General features: G+C 37.6%; 2 protein-coding genes across 6 annotated transcripts in view; one reads left to right on the top strand and one right to left on the bottom strand.

The window, feature by feature from the left end:
- Positions 1-1,808, bottom strand: part of MOSPD2 (motile sperm domain containing 2) — a 60,532-nt gene extending 58,724 nt beyond the window's left edge. For 2 of the 3 annotated variants that reach the window (XM_011232500.3, XM_011232499.3), the window contains exons 1-2: positions 1,636-1,808; positions 1,410-1,479 (exon numbers count right to left, since the gene is read on the bottom strand). In XM_011232500.3, the coding sequence (XP_011230802.1) occupies positions 1,410-1,479; positions 1,636-1,644 (79 nt within the window). In that variant the 5' untranslated portion in view covers positions 1,645-1,808. Of the gene's footprint in view, positions 1-1,409; positions 1,480-1,635 lie in introns of those variants that run through there. The other variant, XM_019806076.2, reaches the window with a different exon arrangement.
- Positions 1,809-1,833: 25 nt separating this feature from the next.
- The window catches only part of FANCB (FA complementation group B), a 71,234-nt gene continuing 53,018 nt past the window's right edge, over positions 1,834-20,049 (top strand). For all 3 annotated transcript variants that reach the window (XR_004622285.1, XM_034648834.1, XM_002925348.4), the window contains exons 1-4: positions 1,834-2,208; positions 11,877-12,894; positions 17,256-17,408; positions 18,134-18,226. Coding sequence is in view for 2 of the 3 variants with exons in the window: in XM_034648834.1 (XP_034504725.1) it covers positions 11,947-12,894; positions 17,256-17,408; positions 18,134-18,226 (1,194 nt within the window). In the remaining variant the exon portion in view is untranslated. The remainder of the gene's footprint in view (positions 2,209-11,876; positions 12,895-17,255; positions 17,409-18,133; positions 18,227-20,049) is intronic.

Raw genomic sequence — 20,049 nt, 5'->3', positions numbered from 1 at the left:
CCCAGGCCTAGCCATTAACATCAAGGATTTGGAGTGAACCACTTAATCTCTCTAGATCTTACTTTCTTCATTTTAAAAATGAGAAGGCTGGATCAAGATAACTTTTATGATCTTACCTATTGCTAAACTTGTCTGACTATACACACACACACACACACACATATCCTGCTTCCTCCATTGGGCCTAAGTACCTGACTATTGGGGAGACACTAGCCCATTAGGTCAAGTTCCGGGTTACTTCTTAAAACACTACAAACCATGTAACTATAAGAATTACATTTCCATATAAAGCAATTTTAGAATTATCTTTTTACTAGAACCAGCTATATCATTTAAATGAGATCCCTGGGCTAAAAGTGAATCAAGTGCTTTTGCAACTCTCTAGTGCAAAGTTTGGGATGTGAAGAAAATTGACAGGGAGGATGAAAAGATTTACTTACCAGGTTATTTGGAACACATTTCCTTATTTGTTCTAGGTCATCACTGACATTTAATCTAGGGCAGTCTAAAGTTGCAGAGAACCTCTGCTGAGCACTAAAGTCAAGATGCAGAAGCTTAACCTCTTCCACAGCAACCAAAACGACTTGAAACAAAATATTTGTTGAGAGCCTACAATAGGTTAACCCCATGTTAGACAGTTTGATCTATGGTTTTTTCAGTTAATCCTCCTAACCTAATTATTCATATTACACAGATAAGGAAACAGGGGCTTAGAAAAGACAACTAAGCTATTAAGTGGCAGGGTCAGGATTCAATATTTCATATTTATAATAAATTATCCTGCAGGATTTTAAAAATTACTGTACAAGCATTAAATAATCAGTTTCAAGTATCTGGGACATCTGTTCAACCATATGAACACATAATGTTCAACAAATAAATCAATTCTGGACTCACAGAGACTTTGGCTAGGTAGAATGTGGGATGAAAGAGAACTTGTTCCAGCCCTGGGAGGCCTACTCCGTGGGTAGCATACTGGAATGTATGAAGGGGAATTAGGCAAAATAGCCAAGGAATTTGTATCCCCAATTAAGTACACGTGAATAGCATTATGGCGGTTTCCTGATTCTTTTTCTCTATTGTTGTCAGCAGAGAAACCGTGCGCTGGACAGTGTCACCTGTGCCGTGGGCCTTGAAAGTGTCCTGCAAGTTCCACAAACTCGAGATGCTAGAAACTCACCAATTTCCAACTTACTTTAACCCTTTAGGAAGCAATGGGCGTATCACCTGTCCACTTGGAGCAGCGTGCATGGCGTGTTATGCAGAAGAAAACCTTGGAACGTGCAGGGCATCATCACTGTGAGGGTCGAAATGGTCCCTAAAGCCTCCCACAGACACCTGCAAACACCTTTGGAAAGTTGGGGACGCTCACTGCACACCTGCCTCAACATCGACAACGCGGTACCCACCTGTCACATATTCGGCTTCGAATCTCCGTCGGGTCTCAGAGATGAGCTTGGCTTTATTCTGGGCGTGATACTGAAAGGGAGACACGAAGGGACGCTTAGACTCCACGCGCACCACCCCGCTTCCCTTCAGCCCAGCCCACCTGCACCTGGGCGCACAGCCCCCGAGCTTCAGAGGAAGCTTCCGGGTCTGAGGGGAGGGCCGGCAGCGGTGTGGTCACCTCCTCACCTCGGCCATGGTCGCGGTAGTGGACGTGATTTCGATCGCCGCGGCCACTTCCCCACCTGTCCGAAAATCTCATCACTGGCCAAGCGGGCCAGGAGGTAGAGAAGGAAGGGCGGGAGGTGGAGACAGTCGCGTGACACCGGGAGGCGGGCGGAAGCGTCGCCGCGTTGTCCAATCCAATGTGGCCGCCTGGGTCTGGAGGCGGAACCAGGCCCCAGACTGGCTTTCCATTAGCTTCTCGTTTGGGCTCCGCTCCCCCGACGTCCCCTGCACTGCGGACCCGCCTCTGCCTACCGCCGGATCACGGGAGCTTCCCGCGCCGAGCTCCGCCCGAGGAAGCTCCGCCTGCCCTTCGCTTTCACAACATTCCTTGGAGGCCCCGCCCCCTCAGCCTCTCTGGGCAACCGTCTCCGGGCTGGCTCGGCAAGCTCCGCCTCCTCTGCTTTCGACGCAGCCTCCGGCCCGGATCTCCCAGGATGCAGCGCGCGGGCGGGAGGTTTGGAGCGGAGGGACCCTGCGCCCGCGTAGGGAGTCGGCAAGGTGGCGGCTGTAAGACGCAGGGCCTCGCGCGGTGAGGTAGGGCCGTCCGGTCGTCCCTTGCCCTTACCTGGCCTTCGCGGGGCTGGGCGGCAGAGCTGGGTTGGTTCCTTTCTTTGCGGAATAAGGGGACGGAAGCGAGTCTGTCATGGCCATTGTTCATCATTCTTTGGATTTTAAGTGCTTGCGGTATAGGATTATTTCGCTTGAAACTTTCTTCACATTTGGAGTGTGAGGAACTTATAAAGGCTTATATATTTGGAATCCTTAAACTAAAGCAGTTATATGAAGTTAAAAGATATAAAGCATCTTAATAGCTTATTAACTACGGTAGTTATCAGCCTGGGGCAATTTTGTCTCGCAGGGGACATTTGGCAGTGTCTGGAGACGTTTTTCGTTTTCACAGCCGGGATGGGGTCTGCTACTGGCATCTAGTGGGTATTGCTAAATAGCCTGCCACGCACAGGGAGGCCCCTTGACAGTTATCCAGTGCAAAATGACATTAAGTGCCAAACTTCAGAAAGATTTAGGCTTATGAGGCACTGGAACAATTTTATGGTTGTTGGCTAAAATATTGAAAGGAAATAGTTTTGCATTAAATAGTACTGGCTTTTTTAAAAACTGAAAGATACTGAAAACTCCAAAGAAATTGCAGGAAGAAAAGTCCCCATATTTCCACCATCCACAGTCAACCATGATTGACACTTTAGTATCTTTGGCGAGACTTTTTTAAATATGCTACACATTTTTATAGAGAAAAATTGACATATTGTTAAAAAATAATTGGATACATTGTTAAAAATAACGTTGCAGCTAAGCTAAAGTTTCCTCTGGCTCCACTCCCCTACCCTGATACCTATCCCCTTCTCCAGAATAAAGTCTTTGGAATTTGGCATGAACCTTTACAGAATCTTTGCCTTTAAATTTTGGACAAGGCTGCCCGAGTTTGAATCCTGGCTCTGTTATTTCCTGTTTTTAGGCCTTTGAGAAGATTCTCAAACTCCATGCCTCAGTTTCCCCATCTGTAAAATGGGGGTAATATTGCCTATAGTATAAGAATGTAGTGAGGAATAAATGAGTTCAAAGTGCTTAGAATAGTACCTGGCACACAGAAGCACTCAGGGAATGTAGCCTTTGTAGGTAAACAGAAAATATGTAATGTTTTATGTGTTTTGATTTAGATAAATAACAAACCTCAGAATACATTTTTCTGCAACTTAATTTTTTTCATTTGATTTTTGAAATTTAGCTATGGTGGTATACATAGATCTAATTCATTTCTTTTACTGTAGTATGATATTCCATCTGTATTTATTCATTCCCCTATTGATGGTCATTGAAGTTTTTTACTTTTTTAATATTACAAACAACAGCAGAGTGAACATTCTAGAGCAATGTCTTTGTACATTATTATGTAGGATTGTTTCTGTGGGTTCATATCTAGAAATGAAATTGCTGGATATATGCATTTCGGGTGGCTGCCAAATTGCCTTCCAAAGTCACCTCTCCCTTTAATTAAGAACTCATAATTAACTCCTAATTGATGGCTTTGCCTCCATTCTCACCTCACCCCCATTTTCAGCATCATCACTAGAATCTTTATAATTCAGAAGTACAATCCTGTGATTTCTATTTTTGAAATCTTCCAGCGACGTATCATTGCTTGGAAAAAGTTAGAAGTCCTTAGAATGACATAGAAAACATTTAACTTCGCCGTTCCTAATTCTCTTAGTAGATCACCATTCCCCCATGTTTACCTACATTTCAGATACACTTAGCGTTGTTGGAAAAGGGAAAATGGAGCTTGATTCTGGGTAGGCCTCTACAAATGATTTCCAGTTGTATAGGTAGAAAAATGTTTTTAACAGCAGACCTATTCTGTAGCCAAGTTACTTTACTTAGGTAAATAATGTCCTGTATGTTGTGAAAAGTACATCTATGCGTATTATGCTTATAAAATTATGCTTAATATTCTTAGGTGAAATTTTTAGTTGGGTATCTTAATTCTACCTTTTTTTTCCAAAGATGCTTTCTATTGGTCACGCTTGAGACATTTTTAAATTTTATCTGCAGAAAATATGGTGCTCTTTTTGGATCTTCCTCAACCAGACAGGTAGTTTATTTGAAGAGTTCTGGAATTTATATGACACCCAGAGGAATTTATTAGCATTTAAAAGGAACATTGTTTATTTGATAGGAGGCTGGTAGGGAAGAGTGGATGAGGGTGATAATTTATTGCCAACCTACTATATTTCTGTTAGCATGTATTATTTCCCTAGTATACTTATGTATTTTCATTTTATGTACAAAATATATACAGTCAACTTTGATATATGGTAATACAGAACAGGAAAAACACATTAATTATGTAGTATTTTATAAATAATCTGCTTCCAACCCCCTCCCCATCCCTTTAGCTGAGATAGGAGGTAAACCTTAACTGGTTTGTGTTACCTATTTTTTAGTTTTTTTGTTTTTGTGTTTTTCTGTTGTAAGGGTGTAAGCCACAACAGTGTAAGCCACTGTTGTAGGGATAAGTAAAAAGTCAGATGACTGATAGGCTGGAATAGTAGGTCTGGTGCTCTGATGATCAGGGTTTGATTAATCAGGGCTTGTTTATATTGGTCTTAGAACCTCTAAATTGATCTTACTTTCAGTTTCCATATTATTTTTATCTAAAAAAAGGAAATTACCATTTATTCCATAGGCTTAAAGTTTTGTTTTATGAACATATGCTAAGAACTCTTACTCTTAAAACAGATGTTGCATCAGTATACAATAAAATGTACACAGGTATGTAAATTCAGTAAGCCTTGAGATTATAGAAAGTTTGAGGAAAAAAATTTACCTTCATAAATAAATAAATATATTAATGCCTTCTAATTTTTAACTCTGAAGGTGATCAGTTTTAAATAACTTATATTTAAAATGTGCATGGTTTTGCAGTGCTATTTAAAAATAAAGACTTTTCATATAACAGTCATTTAAATCTATCTGAATCTAAATCCATGAGAATAAGTTTGCTTTTTGCCTAGAGCTCATGCTAAACGCATGTTGGGTTAGGATTATAACAGGGCTTTGAATGCCATGATAAACTTTATAGCAATGGTTTGCAATCTTTTGTCTCTGTGTCATTCATGTGTTCAATTCACAGTGTTTAGCATCAATCTTTCCAGGAAGTGATTCAAGGATCATACATCTATTGAGAAGGGGGAGAGGGTACATGCAAATTTTTTGAGGTAGGGGACAGTTACCAGATCAGGTTTGTGTTTTAGAACAATAACTGAGGTAGCATAAATAAATTGATAAGTTGGAGGGGAGAGAACCTAGAGTAAGGAAGATAAATTTAAGAACCTTTTACGTCAGCCTAAGTGAGAGTTGAAAGCCTGAACTACTGTAGTGGCAGTTGGAACAGAGTTGGAAGATAGCGGTTTCTAAGTTAAGGAACTTGCTGGTAGCATTAAAAGAAGAGAATGTAAGGGGTCTGATTTTCTTAAGTCATATAACTTTATCAAGGTGCAACAATACATACTCTAGAGTTTAGTAAAGGGGAATATTCTGCTGACCTTTTAGCAATCAGATTCTCCTTACTTCTGTCATACTCAGATATTGGTGAACCAGAGCATTACGGTGATTAAACATTAGTTGTGACATTTAATACTAAAATAACAAATGTTATTACGTTTGATGGAGTCACTGAGTTCCCCACGTCTGTTCTCATTTTACATAATTCTTTTTTCTTTCTTTTGTTCAGCTTGATTACTTTCCATTACCCTGCCTTCTAGGTCACTCATTCATTCCTCGGCTTCTTCCAGCCTGCTGTTCATTCTGTCAAGTGTGCTTTCATTTTGTTTATTGAGCCCTTTATCTCTGCTATGTTATTCTTTATCTCTGTATTAAGGGTCTCATTCATTTTTTCCAAAATGCTTTTCTGTATAGAAGTTCTTTTGGTTGTTTTTAGTACTTAAGAAATCTGAAAAACTTTTCATGTAAATAGGTAGTAAAAGACAAGTTCTTATATCTTTACCTCAGATTATATCATCTTATTTTATTTTTTAAGATTTTTATTTATTAGAGAGAAAGCACGAGCAGGGGGAGGGGCAGAGAGAGAAGCAGGCTCCCCGCTGTGCAGGGAGCTCCATGCCATGCCCGGCTCCATCCCAGGACTCTGGGATCATGACCTGTGCCTAAGGCAGACACTTAACCAACTGAGCCACCCAGTCGCCCCTAAAATGGCACCCAGGTGCCCCAGATTATTATTTTAATGCTAAAAGAACAGTGTATCATTTAATGCTGAAAAAGGAAACTTCTTTTAGAAATCTAAGAGACTTGACATATCTGTGGGAAATTTTAAATAAATTATTATTAATACAGTTTGTTGTAATACTATGTTTATTTCCTTTAAACTAAAAGTTTCATAAGTAAAAGCCACACCTTTGATTTACCTACGTATCTTCTTTACTAATAAAGCTCAAACTACTTTATGATACCCGTTGTCCCAGATCTTTGCATTAATTGCCTAACAACAAACCAGTAAGCCAGTGACTTCTGCTAATTTGTATTATGATACAGTTTCTCCAGTTACTTCAAGTAATAGGTTTCATGAAATTCTCAAAAGCAGTATCATCAACTTAAACAAATTACCATAGAGGAATGTATTTGTTACTGTATAGCAAATTATTCCCAAATTTAGCATCTTTAAACATCAAATATTGTCTCAAAATTACTGAGGATCAAGAATTGGGAGCAGCTTAGCTTGGTTCTTCTGACTCAGGATCTCTACAGGGGACTGAATCATCTGAAGGCTTGACTGGAGCTGGAAGATCTGATCCCAAGAAGGCTCACTCACGTGGCTGTTGGTAAAGGGCCCCAGTCTCTTGCTGACCTTTGGCAGGAAGCCATAGTTCCTTGCTGTATGCACATCTCCATGGGGCTGCCTGAGTATCTTTTTAATATGGCAGGTGGCTTTCCTCATTGCAAGTGATCCAAGGAGCAGGTCAACAAGAAAGCCACAATGTTCTATGACCCAGTCTCAGAAGTCTCACGTTGTCCCTTCTATCATATTCTGTTGGCTAGAAGTGAATCATAATGACCGGCCCTCACCCAAGGAGAAGAGAATTAAGTGCCACTTCTTGATGGAAGGAATTTCAAAGAATTTGTGAACACCATTTAAAACTACAACAAATGATGTATTTGGAAATTAGACAATAAGCCATGGCACCTCCAATTTGAAAGTAGATGCTGACTAATCGAGTCTGCGTTTTAATAGAAGTGCCTCTGAATTAGTCATTTCCACAAAATGCTGCATTAAGTTAAATTTGTAGACGGTTCAGTGATACTTTTCTAATTGGACTGTTGGTAGATTTTTGAAATAAAAGACCAAAACCTAAGCCTTTGCAGTTTGTTTCTCATTCAGCAGAGGAAAACATTATTACTTAATTGCAAATGACCTAGTTTTCTGAAATAGTTGAATTTCCTGGTGTAAATGATCCACAAGTAGGAGAAAAGAAAGAGGATGAGTTAGAGTTATTTACGGTGGAGAGGGACCTTTCAGCATTCACAAACTTAAGTATGCAAACTGTTCTGATGTTTCAGAGGTTGGGTACTGTATAACCCAGAGCTGGCCATGATGATGATGATAATGACAATGGTAGCGGCTAAGCTTTATCAAGCACTTTCTATGTGTCAGTTTCTATTTTAAGTTATATTAGTTAATTTCAATACCTTGTGGGGTAGTACTTCACCCCATTATATGTGGATATGAGGCATAGAGGGATTAAGTAACTTGCCCAAAGTCATACCTCCAATAAGAGGCAGGCCAGGCCCACCATTCACACAGTTCTTTAGGCTCTCCAGCCATGTGCAGTTCATAGCATATGCTGAGCTTTCCACAGCTGTTAAAAAAAGTGACTCTGCATATATGGCCACTGAGTAGATACCAACATCTTTCTCTTATTTGTGTGGTCACTGTAAGGGGTGTTCCTTTGTTGTAATTTTGGGTTTTTTTGTAGTTAGATTTGGCCTGTGTTCTTTTGTAAACTTTATTTTTACTATTGAAGTAAAATTGACATGATGTGTATTTCAGATGTACAGCATATTGATTTAAAAATTCTATACATTATTCAGTGTTCACCATAATAAGCATAGTCACCATACAACATTATTATAATATTATTGACTACATTCCTTAGGCTGTACTTTTTTTATAATAATTTTTTATTATATTATGTTAGTCACCATACAGTACATCCCTAGATTTTGATGTAAAGTTCCATGATTCATTACTTGCGTATAACACCCAGTGCACCATGCAATACGTGCCCTCCTTAATACCCATCACCGGCCTATCCCATTCCTCCACTCCCCTCCCCTCTGAAGCCCTCAGTTCGTTTCCCAGAGTCCATAGTCTCTCATGGTTCATTCCCCCTTCTGTTTACCCCCCCTTCTTCTTCCCTTTCTTCTCCTACCGATCTTCCTACTTCTTACGTTCCATAAATTAGTGAAACCATACGATAACTATCTTTCTCTGCTTGACTTATTTCGCTTAGCATTATCTCCTCCAGTCCCGTCTATGTTGCTGCAAATGTTGTGAAATCATTCTTTTTGATGGCTGAGTAACATTCCATTGTATATATGGACCACATCTTCTTTATCCAGTCATCTGTTGAAGGGCATCTCGGCTCCTTCCACGATTTAGCTATCGTGGACAATGCTGCTGTGAACATTGGGGTGCATATGGTCCTAATCAGTTGCATTTCTATACACAAACAATGAGACTGAAGAAAGAGAAATTAGGGAATCCATTCCATTTACAATAGCACCAAAAATCGTATGTTATCTCGGGATTAACCAGAGATGTAAAGGATCTGTATTCTAGAAACTACAAATCACTCTTGAAAGACATTGAAGAAGACACAAAAAGATGGAAAAATATTCCATGCTCATGGATTGGAAGAATAAACATAGTTAAAATGTCTATGCTACCCAGAGCAATCTACACTTTCAGTGCCATCCCAATCAAAATACCAATGACATTTTTCAAAGAACTGGAACAAACAGCCCTTAAATTTGTGTGGAGCCACAAAAGGCCCCGAATCGCCAAGGAATTGTTAAAAAGGAAAAACAAAGCTGGGGGCATCACGTTGCCGGATTTCAAGCTATACTACAAAGCTGTGATCACAAAGACAAAATGGTACTGGCACAAAAGCTGACACATAGACCAATGGAACAGAATAGAGAATCCAGAAATGGACCCTCGGCTCTTTGGCGACTAATCTTTTTTTTTTTTTTAAAGATTTTATTTATTTATTTGACAGAGATAGAGACAGCCAGCGAGAGAGGGAACACAAGCAGGGGGAGTGGGAGAGGAAGAAGCAGGATCATAGCGGAAGAGCCTGACGTGGGGCTCGATCCCAGAACTCCGGGATCACGCCCTGAGCCGAAGGCAGACACCTAACCGCTGCGCCACCCAGGCGCCCCTGGGCAACTAATCTTTGATAAAGCAGGAGAAAACATCCAGTGTAAAAAGACAGTTTCTTCAATAAATGGTGCTGGGAAAATTGGTGAGCTACATGCAAAAGAATGAAACTTGACCACTTTCTCGCACCATACACAAAGATAAACTCCAAATGGATGAAAGACCTCGATGTGAGACAGGAATCCATCAAAATCATAGAGGAGAACATAGGCAGCAACTTCTTTGACATCGGCCACAGCAACTTTTTTCATGATACATCTCCAAAGGCAAGAGAAAGAAAAGAAAAAATGAACTTGTGGGACTTCATCAAGATAAAAAGCTTCTGCACAGCCAAGGGAACAGTCAAAAAAAAACAAAGAGGCAGCCTATGGAATGGGAGAAGATAGTTGCAAATGACACTACAGATAAAAGATTGGTATCCAAGATCTACAAAGAACTTCTCAAACTCAATACACAAGAAACAAATAAACAAATCATAAAATGGGCAGAAGATATGAATAGACACCTTTCCAATGAAGACATACAAATGGCTAACAAACACATGAAAAAATGTTCAAAATCATTAGCCATCAGGGAAATTCAAATCAAAACCACATTGAGATACCACCTTATGCCAGTTAGAATGGCAAAAATTGACAAGGCAGGAAACAACAAATGTTGGAGAGGATGTGGAGAAAGGGGATCCCTTTTACACTGTTGGGAATGCAAGTTGGTACAGCCACTTTGGCAGTGTGGAGGTCCCTTAAAAAGTTAAAAATTGAGGTACCCTATGATCCAGCCATTGCACTACTGGGTATTTACCCCAAAGATACAGACGTAGGCTGTACTTTTCGTGTCCATGACTTATTTATAAATGGAAGTATGTACCTCTTAATCCCCTTCATCTATTTTGCCCGTTTCCCCACTGACCTCCCCTCTGGCAGTTTGTGCTCTGTATTTAAGAGTGTTTTTTGTTTGTTCATCTTGTTTTTTAGATTCCATGTGTAAGTGGAATCCTATAACATTTATCTTTCTCTGAATTATTTCACTTCATATAATATCCTGTATGTCCCAGGTGTCCATCAATAGATAAATGGATAAAGATGTCGGTGTGTGTGTGTGTGTGTGTGTGTGAAATGGAATATTACTCAGCCATAAAAAGAATGAAATCTTGCCATTTGTGATGCCATGAGTGTTCCTTTGTTCTTCATTCTACTTTACTAATTCTCTCAGATTGCCTTGCTTATAACCAGTGTTCAGAGTAAGGGGTTGCATGCCAGGACAGAGTGGTAGTTTAAAGTGTAGGCTTAGGAGTCAGAGGGCCCCTTTTCCAAATCTAGTGCCATTGCCAATTAGTGTTATAACCTTGGAAAATTTTCTGACTTTCCTTAAAATAATCGAGTTTTCTCAGTTGAAAGATGTGATAATAAGAATGCTTACTTTAAAAGAATAGTTGTAAACATTAAATGAAATTATATATTGTACCTGGCATATAAACCTGAATAATTGATAGCTATTATTTAATTCTTGTGTTCATTATAATGTTACTAATCTTCTAGTTTTTTCTACTTGGAATAGGAATAATGACTTTCTTAAGGTCCTAAAGCTGCACTGTTTTTGCAAAAGATTTAATATTTATTTCTGTTACCCCTCTATAGGTCTTTTTAAACCATGGCATAGAATCCCCTGTTTTTCTTTCTGGGCTTTTATTTTGGCCATAGAGTCTGTATGAGCTCCTGTTTCAGGAAGGCAGGACCCCAAGTGCCTGGGTTGTGGTAGCACTCAATTTGAGTCATTGAGTACTTAATTGTCATTGTTGAGGGTGTAAGGCTGAGAGGAAAAAACCAGGTTTGAGTCAACAGGGTGGAAAATGGGGGGGGATGGGAAAACCAGATTAGGTTGATAGTTTTGAAAGAGAGACAGAAGTAGAACCCTTAAGAAATCCCCTAACCAGAAAAAATGTCTTCAGGCACTTTCAATAGACCACCCACAGCTTTTAATAGATGCTGTTAACACATTCAGTTATCTTTTGTGATGTGGTTATTTGCATTGTTTGCAAACTGTGTTTTTTAACTGTACAGAAATGATATTTGGGATGTGGTTTTTTGATAAGTGTAACATTGTTAAGATAGCTTAAAAAGCTTAAAAATGTTCATAAAACTTATAGTTGTCTATGTGAGAGTTCTCTAGCAGAAATGTGTTTTCTTTTCAACTGCCTACTTGATGGTAGTTTTCCTCATTACATTTTTAGGTTTAAAAGCATCAACTGGAATCAATTTGCATTCGAAAATTGGACCAACACAAAGACTTGATATTGTGGAATGACTAGCAAACAAGCAATGTCATCTAACGAACAAGAAACACTCTTGTGTTATAATGGGGAAGTCCTTATTTTTCGATTGTCTAAGGGAGATTTTGCAGGTAAACGGCCTGCAAAAATACCCGTATTACATGTCAGGAGAATGGTATTTGATAGAAGAACAAGAGCATTTGTTCAGAAGTCCACTGGATTCTTTATGCTAAAGGAAGAAAACTCTCATTTAAAAATCATGTGTTGCAACTGTGTGTCAGATTTCAGAACTGGAATTAATCTCCCTTATATTATGATACAATGTAATAAAAAGAATAACATCTTCAGATATTTTCTTCTATTTCTTCACAGTACCAATAAATTTGAAAAGCGTTTGAGCTTTAGACTAAGCTATGAGTTGAAAGATGGTGTAAGGGTCCTTAATGGCCCTTTAGTTTTATGGAGACATATCAAAACATTCTACTGTATCTCTTCCCAAACTCGCAAAATTATTACTGTGTCTCTTAATTTTTCCTCTGTTGAGTGGGCAGGGGAGATTGAAAATCTAGGTATGGTTTTATTAGGACCAAAGACATGTTTTTTATCTGAGGAAGGATGCACTCAAAAGCTTTCAAAATCAGATTATGCAATTTGGAATACCAAATTTTGTGTATACTCCCTTGAAAATGAAGAAGTAATAAGTGACACATACATTATCCCTCCTGCTTATAGCAGTGTAGTAACTTATGTGCATGTCTGTGCAACTGAGATTGTCAACAATCAGTTAAGAATGTCTCTGATTGCCCTTACTCGAAAGAATCAGCTGATTTCATTTCAAAATGGGACTCCTAAAAGTGTGTGCCAGCTTCCATTTGGAGATCCTTGTGCAGTTCAAGTTATGGATTCAGGCAGAGGAGACCTTTTCGTCGTATCCTTTAGGTCCAGTGATGCTTGTGCCGTTTGGAAAAAGAACTTTCAGGTATAGTACTTATTCTTATAATCATTCAATTGGTGTAACCTTAGACCTTTTAAGCATTTATATGTTTCATAGAGTGTATCCTGGAGTCTTTTTTCTGAAAAAAGATTTTATTAATTTGGGAGAGAGAGATAGTAAGAGAAAGCATGAGTGGGATGGGGGTGGGGGGAGGGTGAAGCAGAATCCCTGCTGAGCAGGGAGCCCAATGCGGGACTCAATCCCAGGTCCTTGGGATCATGACCTGAGCTGAAGGCAGACACTTAAACGACTGAGTCACCCAGGCATCCCTATCCTGGAGTCTTATTATCCAAATCAATTTTTAGTGCTGCACTTAAAATCATATATATTGCATCATTCTTATTTCTTAAAGTTATCTGAATACTACCTAATAAATGCTTTGCCTTGCCGTTTTGAGTCATAAAACCTTCAAATTATTTGGAAATATATAAATATATAGCTACAAGTATTATATTTATTTGTCTTTTAATATAACTATTTCTAATTTTTTAAAAGATTTTATTTATTTATTTGACAGAGAGAGATCACAAGCAGGTGGAGTGGCAGGCAGGAGAGGGAGAAGCAGACTCCTTGGATCATGACCTGAGCTGAAGGCAGATGCTTAACCCAGTGAGCCTCCCAGGCGCCCCAAGATTTTATTTATTTAGAGAGAGAGAGAGTGAGAGTGGAGGGAGGGGCAGAGGGAGAGGGAGAGAGAATCTCAAGCAGACTCCGTGCTGAGTGTGGAGTCCGAAGCCGGTCTCAGTCTCAAGACTGTGAGATCGTGACCTGAGCCAAAATCAAGAGTCAGACCCTTAACCAACTGAGCCACCCATTTTTTTAGGTAAATCCTTACTTTGTGTATCTGTGTTTCTGTTTGTGTGTGTGAAAATGTCAGGTTGAGATTGTGTTTTATCAGGCTTTGCCTTGTGAATTATCTTCATATTAATAGGGGTTATGTAACCATATTTAACCTCTGTAATACATACACAACTGAAATTCTCAAAAGAAGGAGTACCTGGGTGGTTTAGTCAGTTAAGCATCCAGCTCTTGTTTTAGGCTCAGGTCATGATCTCAGAGACCTGAGATTGAGCCCTGGGTTCGGCGTTGCACTGGGCATGGAGCCTGCTTAAAAGATCTCTCTCCTCCTCCCACTGCTGCTCCCCCTGCACTCACATGCTCTCTCTCTCTCTCAAATAAATAAATAACATTTACATTTTTGAAAGAAAAGTAATTTGAAAGTACCCTATTTTATTTTGAAAGCAATCTTTTAAAAGCATATTGTACTTTTATTTGAAGGTTATTTGGAAGGTAACATTTCTGTCTTTCTCAATTCTCTTTTCCTTTCCAGAAATGGTAGCAGGGAAACATCTAGTATAGCCTATAATCCTTATTGGGGTCAGGGTAATTAATGGAAAGAGCACACTTAACCTGGGTTTGAATCCCAACTGAGACACTTACTAGTCTTACCTTAAGGAATGTGTTTAATTTTTGTGAACTCGTTTCCTCTCTTTATGAAATTGGGATCATCCTGCCTCTGAGAGGAAAGAATTAAAATGACATTGTAAAGTGTCTTGCACAGTGCTTGGCACACAGGAGAAGCTCAGTAAGTAGTTATTATTATGTTATACAAGGGCTAGGACTGTCATCATTGACTTGCGCCTACCTGAGGTCCCTTATTAACCTGGGTAAGTAAAAACAGCCCCCTTGTGCCTCATTAATTCAGTATAATATAGTCCTTACACACTTTAAGTGGGTCCCCTGCTTTGACACTGTAGAGCTTTGCTACTAACACATTACCCAGAGTGATACTATGCCACTCTCTGTAAGTGAACATGTAAACTGTTGGTTGGCTTTCCTGCCTTGAAATTGTGATCTAGGGTTCTTGGTCTACAATGGACCATCATCCTTTGCACAAATTATTTACCTAAGTCCCTACTGACACACCTCCTAAGCTGCTACTTCAGGCATTCTGTACATCTAAGCTGTTTTCAAATGCCCTGTGTTGAAAGCTCTGGAATTACACCCTGATATCCACAAATTAAGTGCTCATAAATTGCTTTGGTAACCTTGATACTCTGGGAATGTTGCAGCTCTTGCCTTTACCTTGGTGTTACATTTATATTCACCTACTTAAAAAATATATATCTTAGGGTAAAATATGCAATTACTTTAAAAACAGGAATAAAGGGGGAGGAGAGATAACCATGTCAGAGAAACCTGGGTTAAGGGAAGTGATTGCATTTGAGGAATTATACTTAGTTTAGTAGTTAGGACAAAAAAAGCAAATATAGCAGGTTTTACAACTGAATGGAACATACTATCAAGGGAAAAGTTTTTTTCTGACATTGAGTTCTGAGAGGAATTTACTGTTTGTGGTATTATGTAAGAGGTTTTGAATAATAAAGCGAATACATTATATAAAGATATAATAAAATGTTGTCTCTGATAGCAGTTTTGCTCCAAAATGGGAAAAAACAATAGAATCTTCCCTTGGGTTGGCTATGGATTTACCTCCAACCATCCTTTTACTACCTCATTCTATAAAGGAATCAAGGCAGCTTAAAAGACAGGTAAAGTACAAACAAGCATAAATTAGAATAAATACTGAAAATCAAGGTTAGGATGTTATCAGATCAGCCCTTCATAAAAGCCCCAGGTATAATGTTTATTTAATCCAGTGATAGAACTTGAAACAGAGCTGAGTCTAGACAAATGGCATGATTAGCTTTTCTCTTAGGTTTTCTCTCTCAAGTAGAAATTGTCTCTAAGTTTTGACGGGAATCTATGTAGCAGGTATTTCAAAACTGAATCATTGTCAAGTATACTTAAAACAGATATTGGTATGTTGTAGATAGAGGTTAGTATGTTCTAGAGGTGTGCTAATATGGTAACCTCTAGCCACATGTAGTTATTCAGCATTTGGAATGTGGCTCGTCTGAATTGGAATGTGCTATAAATGTCAAGTACACACAAGATTTTAAAGGCTTAATAAAAAAAGATAAGAAAATAATTAATTTTATTGGTAATATTGAAATGATACTCTTGGATATAGCAGATCAAATTAAATATAAAATTAATTTCACCTTTTTCTTTTCACTGCTGCTAGAGAATTTTCTTTTATTGGTTACTGGAAACTTTAAAATTAAATATATATGCCTTATATTGTTGCTCTCTTATATTCCGGACAGCACTCTTCTAGAGCTTTAGATTGTAAACGTGTGTGTGCATACATGAGTGCATAGCTCTATCGTGTTTGTGTGTGGAGCACATGTTTTTCAAAAAAAAATATTAGAGTGCGCACATGAGTGGGGGGAGGGGTAGAGGGAAAGAAATCTCAAGCAGACTCCCCACTGAGCACGGAGCTGATGCAGGCTCCATCTCATGACCCTGAAATCATGACTTGAGCTGAAATCAAGAGTTGGACGCTCAACTGGCTGAGCCACCCAGGTGCCCCTGTTGAGCACATTCGTACTACTAATGTCTTCACAAGTTCATTGTACTCCATGATACTCATGGTGGGGTGGGAGGAAGGGAGGATATGGGTATACAAATAAGCTTTCTCCCTGTATAAGTGAAAAATCTTGGCTTTGGAAATTAGCCTTATATGGGAAAGATCGATATTTGGTTATATAGATTAAAGTCTTATAGTCTTGCTCTAATACATGCCACCCTCTATCTAGATGATGTATCTGTACTACTGCTAGGATTCTGAGCAGGAGTTTTAGCTTTTCTGTCTGAGGCAGAAGGGGTAGCTGATCTCCCTGGTATTAGTTTTCCAGGGGACCCATCTGGAGGCTTTCAGCTTCATGGACTTTTAGGAAGTTGTCTTCTATTTAAAACTTGGGATTCCATGTTCTGGTATAAATTGATCAGATCATTCCAGTGGGCTAGGACGGTTGTAGGTGCCTCACTGGTAGGATCCCTTCCCCTCTGTGTTCCTAGTAATGGCTGTGTTCTCTTCCACTAGAGTTTAGTGTATGAAATTCATCTTGACTCTTAAAAGTTATTCTGCTTCGAGAACTTTTGAGTGTTTACCACTACCTTCTAGTTACCTGGAGTTTCCAAAATAATCATGAGAAGTTTAGAATTTATAAGTCCTAATAAAATTTTAATATAGAAATCAGGAATGTGACAGACCCTGGACAAACTGGTAAAATATTAAATTTAAGTATCTTCCTATTTGTAAAACTGTTGTAACTCCTTATGTTTTCTGATCCCCCAGGATCTTTAGTTTTTAGTGTTTACCATTTTTTATTACTTGTTTATAAAATTGAAGAGGACACATTACATCTACACACAACAAAAGGATTTAGTTTATTTCACGTCTGATTTTTTTTTTTTCTTTCGCACTCTTTTTCTTTCAGGTTGCGGCAAAGTGGGAAAAAATTAGCTCAGTACTGATAGATGACTTTATAGGAACTGGAAGTGAACAAGTACTGCTGCTTTTTCAGGAGTCCTTGAATTCAGATTGTCTGAGTTCATTTACAGTAACAGATCTTGGCTACATAAACTATTCAGTAAGTTCCGTATACTTTTTATATATTACTTTAAGAATCATTTTAGAAAGTTGAAGAGCTTTATAGCTTTTGACCCACTGTTTCAATATTTGTAATTTCACACTTACAGTAAATGTTTTGAACATTAAAACTATGTAGATTGAATTTTTAAAATTATACATTGAATCTCCTTTCAATAAATGTTGAATTGACTATGCTTTTGTTATAAATTTGGAGTATAGTGATAGTAACACTGTAAATTAACTTTAGTGTTGCTTCTGAAAACACATTTTATACCAGTAAACATGATAACATTGGATTAATTAAGGAGTAAAATAAAGTGAACCTGCTTTATTAAAAGAAGTAAAACACTTCATAATGTCTTAAGATCTTGGGCAGAAGGGAAATAATACCCCTGAAGTTTAAGATCTGCATAAAATATCTGAGACTGTGTTTTTCCTTAATAAAATGAAGATGATTCTTATTTTCCCTAGTTGTGGGATTTTATAAAAATCTAGTGAGCTGATCCTTTTTGAAGCAGTATATAAATGTTAGGTCGGTGGTGATAATAATTTTTTCTAGTTACAAGAAGTGATGGGGAAAATACATCGTTTTTGTTTCTTATCTAATAGTGTGTAACATGGAAAACTGCCCTTTGGATAAACTTTAATTGTATTTTGTTAATCTTATAAATTTTCAATTTATTTCAAAATTTCAGTTTTAATGTATTTTTTTTTATTTCTTAGAGTGAAACATTGGATTGCAGTGAAGATGACTTATTTGAAGACAAAGAAAAGAATTGTTATTTGATGGTTCCTCCTCTGGAAAGAGGATTGAAAGTTAGTGTCTATGTTTGCTTTTTGTTTTTGCTTTTTTGGGTTAGTGCTATTCTAAATGATGGAAAGAACATTGAAAGAAAGGATCTTAACGTGTAAACAACTCAGTGATTGGGAAAAAATGGTATTTCAAAGGATCTTTGCCTTTTTAATACCTCTGTAAAAACTACTATGACATTACTTATAAATGTATTATCTAAAAATGATACTTTTTTGTAGTAGGACTATAAATTTAATGAGACTCATAAGATAAAATATATGAAGCCCAATTTTGAAAACACATTTTTTCTAGTCTTAAGTATCAGTTATATCACAGTATCTCTTTTAAAGGAGCATCAAATATGATGACTCATAACATGTTCCAAACATGAACAGTTTGCCCTCAAATTTTCCATACAAAGCTCTCTGAAAAAGAGTTTTTGGTTTTTTCCAAGTATATGAAGGTAATGCATATTCCCTGTGAAATACTCAGACTGTACAAAGAAATATTGAAAAGAAACTAATTACCTATGAGTCCACTACTGAGATGTAACCCATTTTAACACTTTGGCGTGTATATTCTTGTGGATTTTTTAAAACAAATACATGCAAATTTATGTAGAAATGAAGTATTCTGAAAAGTTCAAAGAATAGCGCTATAGTTATCTCTAGTCCTCACGTGGATTCAAGTATTTATACTTTTAAAAAAAATTCTATCTTCCTTATCTGTACTTCTGTGTGCATATGCATGTGTGTATGTACATTTTTGCAGAACCATTTGAAAGTTGCAAATATTATAACTTCACTCCTGTGTATTTTAGCAGGGATTGCCTAAAAAATAAGGATATTCTCCTATGTAAACATATCATAGCATTATTACAGTTAGAAAATTAATAATAATCTCTTAATCTTATTTAATATTCATTCCGTATTCATATGTCTTTAATTGCCACAAACATTTTTTTATAGATTTTTTTCATGATCTGTTCAAAGTTTACACTTGCACTTGATTATTTATGTCTTATTGGTCTTTTTATCTAGAATAATGCCCGTCCCCACTTTCTTACAATGATTCTAATGAGAAGGCCAGGCCAATTGTCCCTCTTTTTGGATTTGTCTGTTTCCTTGTGTTTTGATTTAACTTTTTCCTGTATCCTTGGCAAACTTTTTTTGTAAAGGGCCAGATAGTAAATATTTGTACTTTGTAGGTTCTTTAAAAAAAATTTTGCAACTATTTTAATTATGAATGTGAATTTACTAAATACTTATTGAACACAGATATGAATGTGGGCAATAGATAATAAGATATCATAATGAGCATAGAACCATAAAGGAAAAGATCAATTACATTAAAAACTTTCGTTCTCTGAACAAAGTAAAATATATAGAAAGACGAGTTATGTAAATAGAAATTGTAACAAGTGACAAAGGATGAATTTCCTTAATGTGAATATGCATTCTGAAACAGTATTCTTGAGAATGTAAAGTGGCTGAACCTCCTCAGAAGGAAACTTGTTATTGCTAATAAAATGTGAATTAAACATATCTTTTTATTCTCGCAGTTTTACTTCTGGAAATCTATTCTAAGGATATACTAGTACAGTAAACAAAGAGGATTTTATAGGAATGTTTATGTAATATTTAAGGACAACAAAATTCAGTCATTTTAAGTATCCATCATTAGGAGTTTGGTAGATCAGTTATAATATACTTGAACTATGGAAGAGTATGCAGCTGTCAAAAATAAGGTAGATCTTTATACTGATTTAGAGGTGTTGCCAAAATAATTTATGAAAGCATGACTTTTAGAAATTTCACCTCTACTAATGTGTTACCTAATTTATTTG

The sequence above is a fragment of the Ailuropoda melanoleuca genome, chromosome X (genome assembly GCF_002007445.2).
Source record: "Ailuropoda melanoleuca isolate Jingjing chromosome X, ASM200744v2, whole genome shotgun sequence".
Classification (NCBI taxonomy): Eukaryota; Metazoa; Chordata; class Mammalia; order Carnivora; family Ursidae; genus Ailuropoda; species Ailuropoda melanoleuca.
The sequence above is the reverse complement of the archived record's forward strand: the minus strand, read 5'-3'. Positions and strand labels throughout refer to the sequence as shown.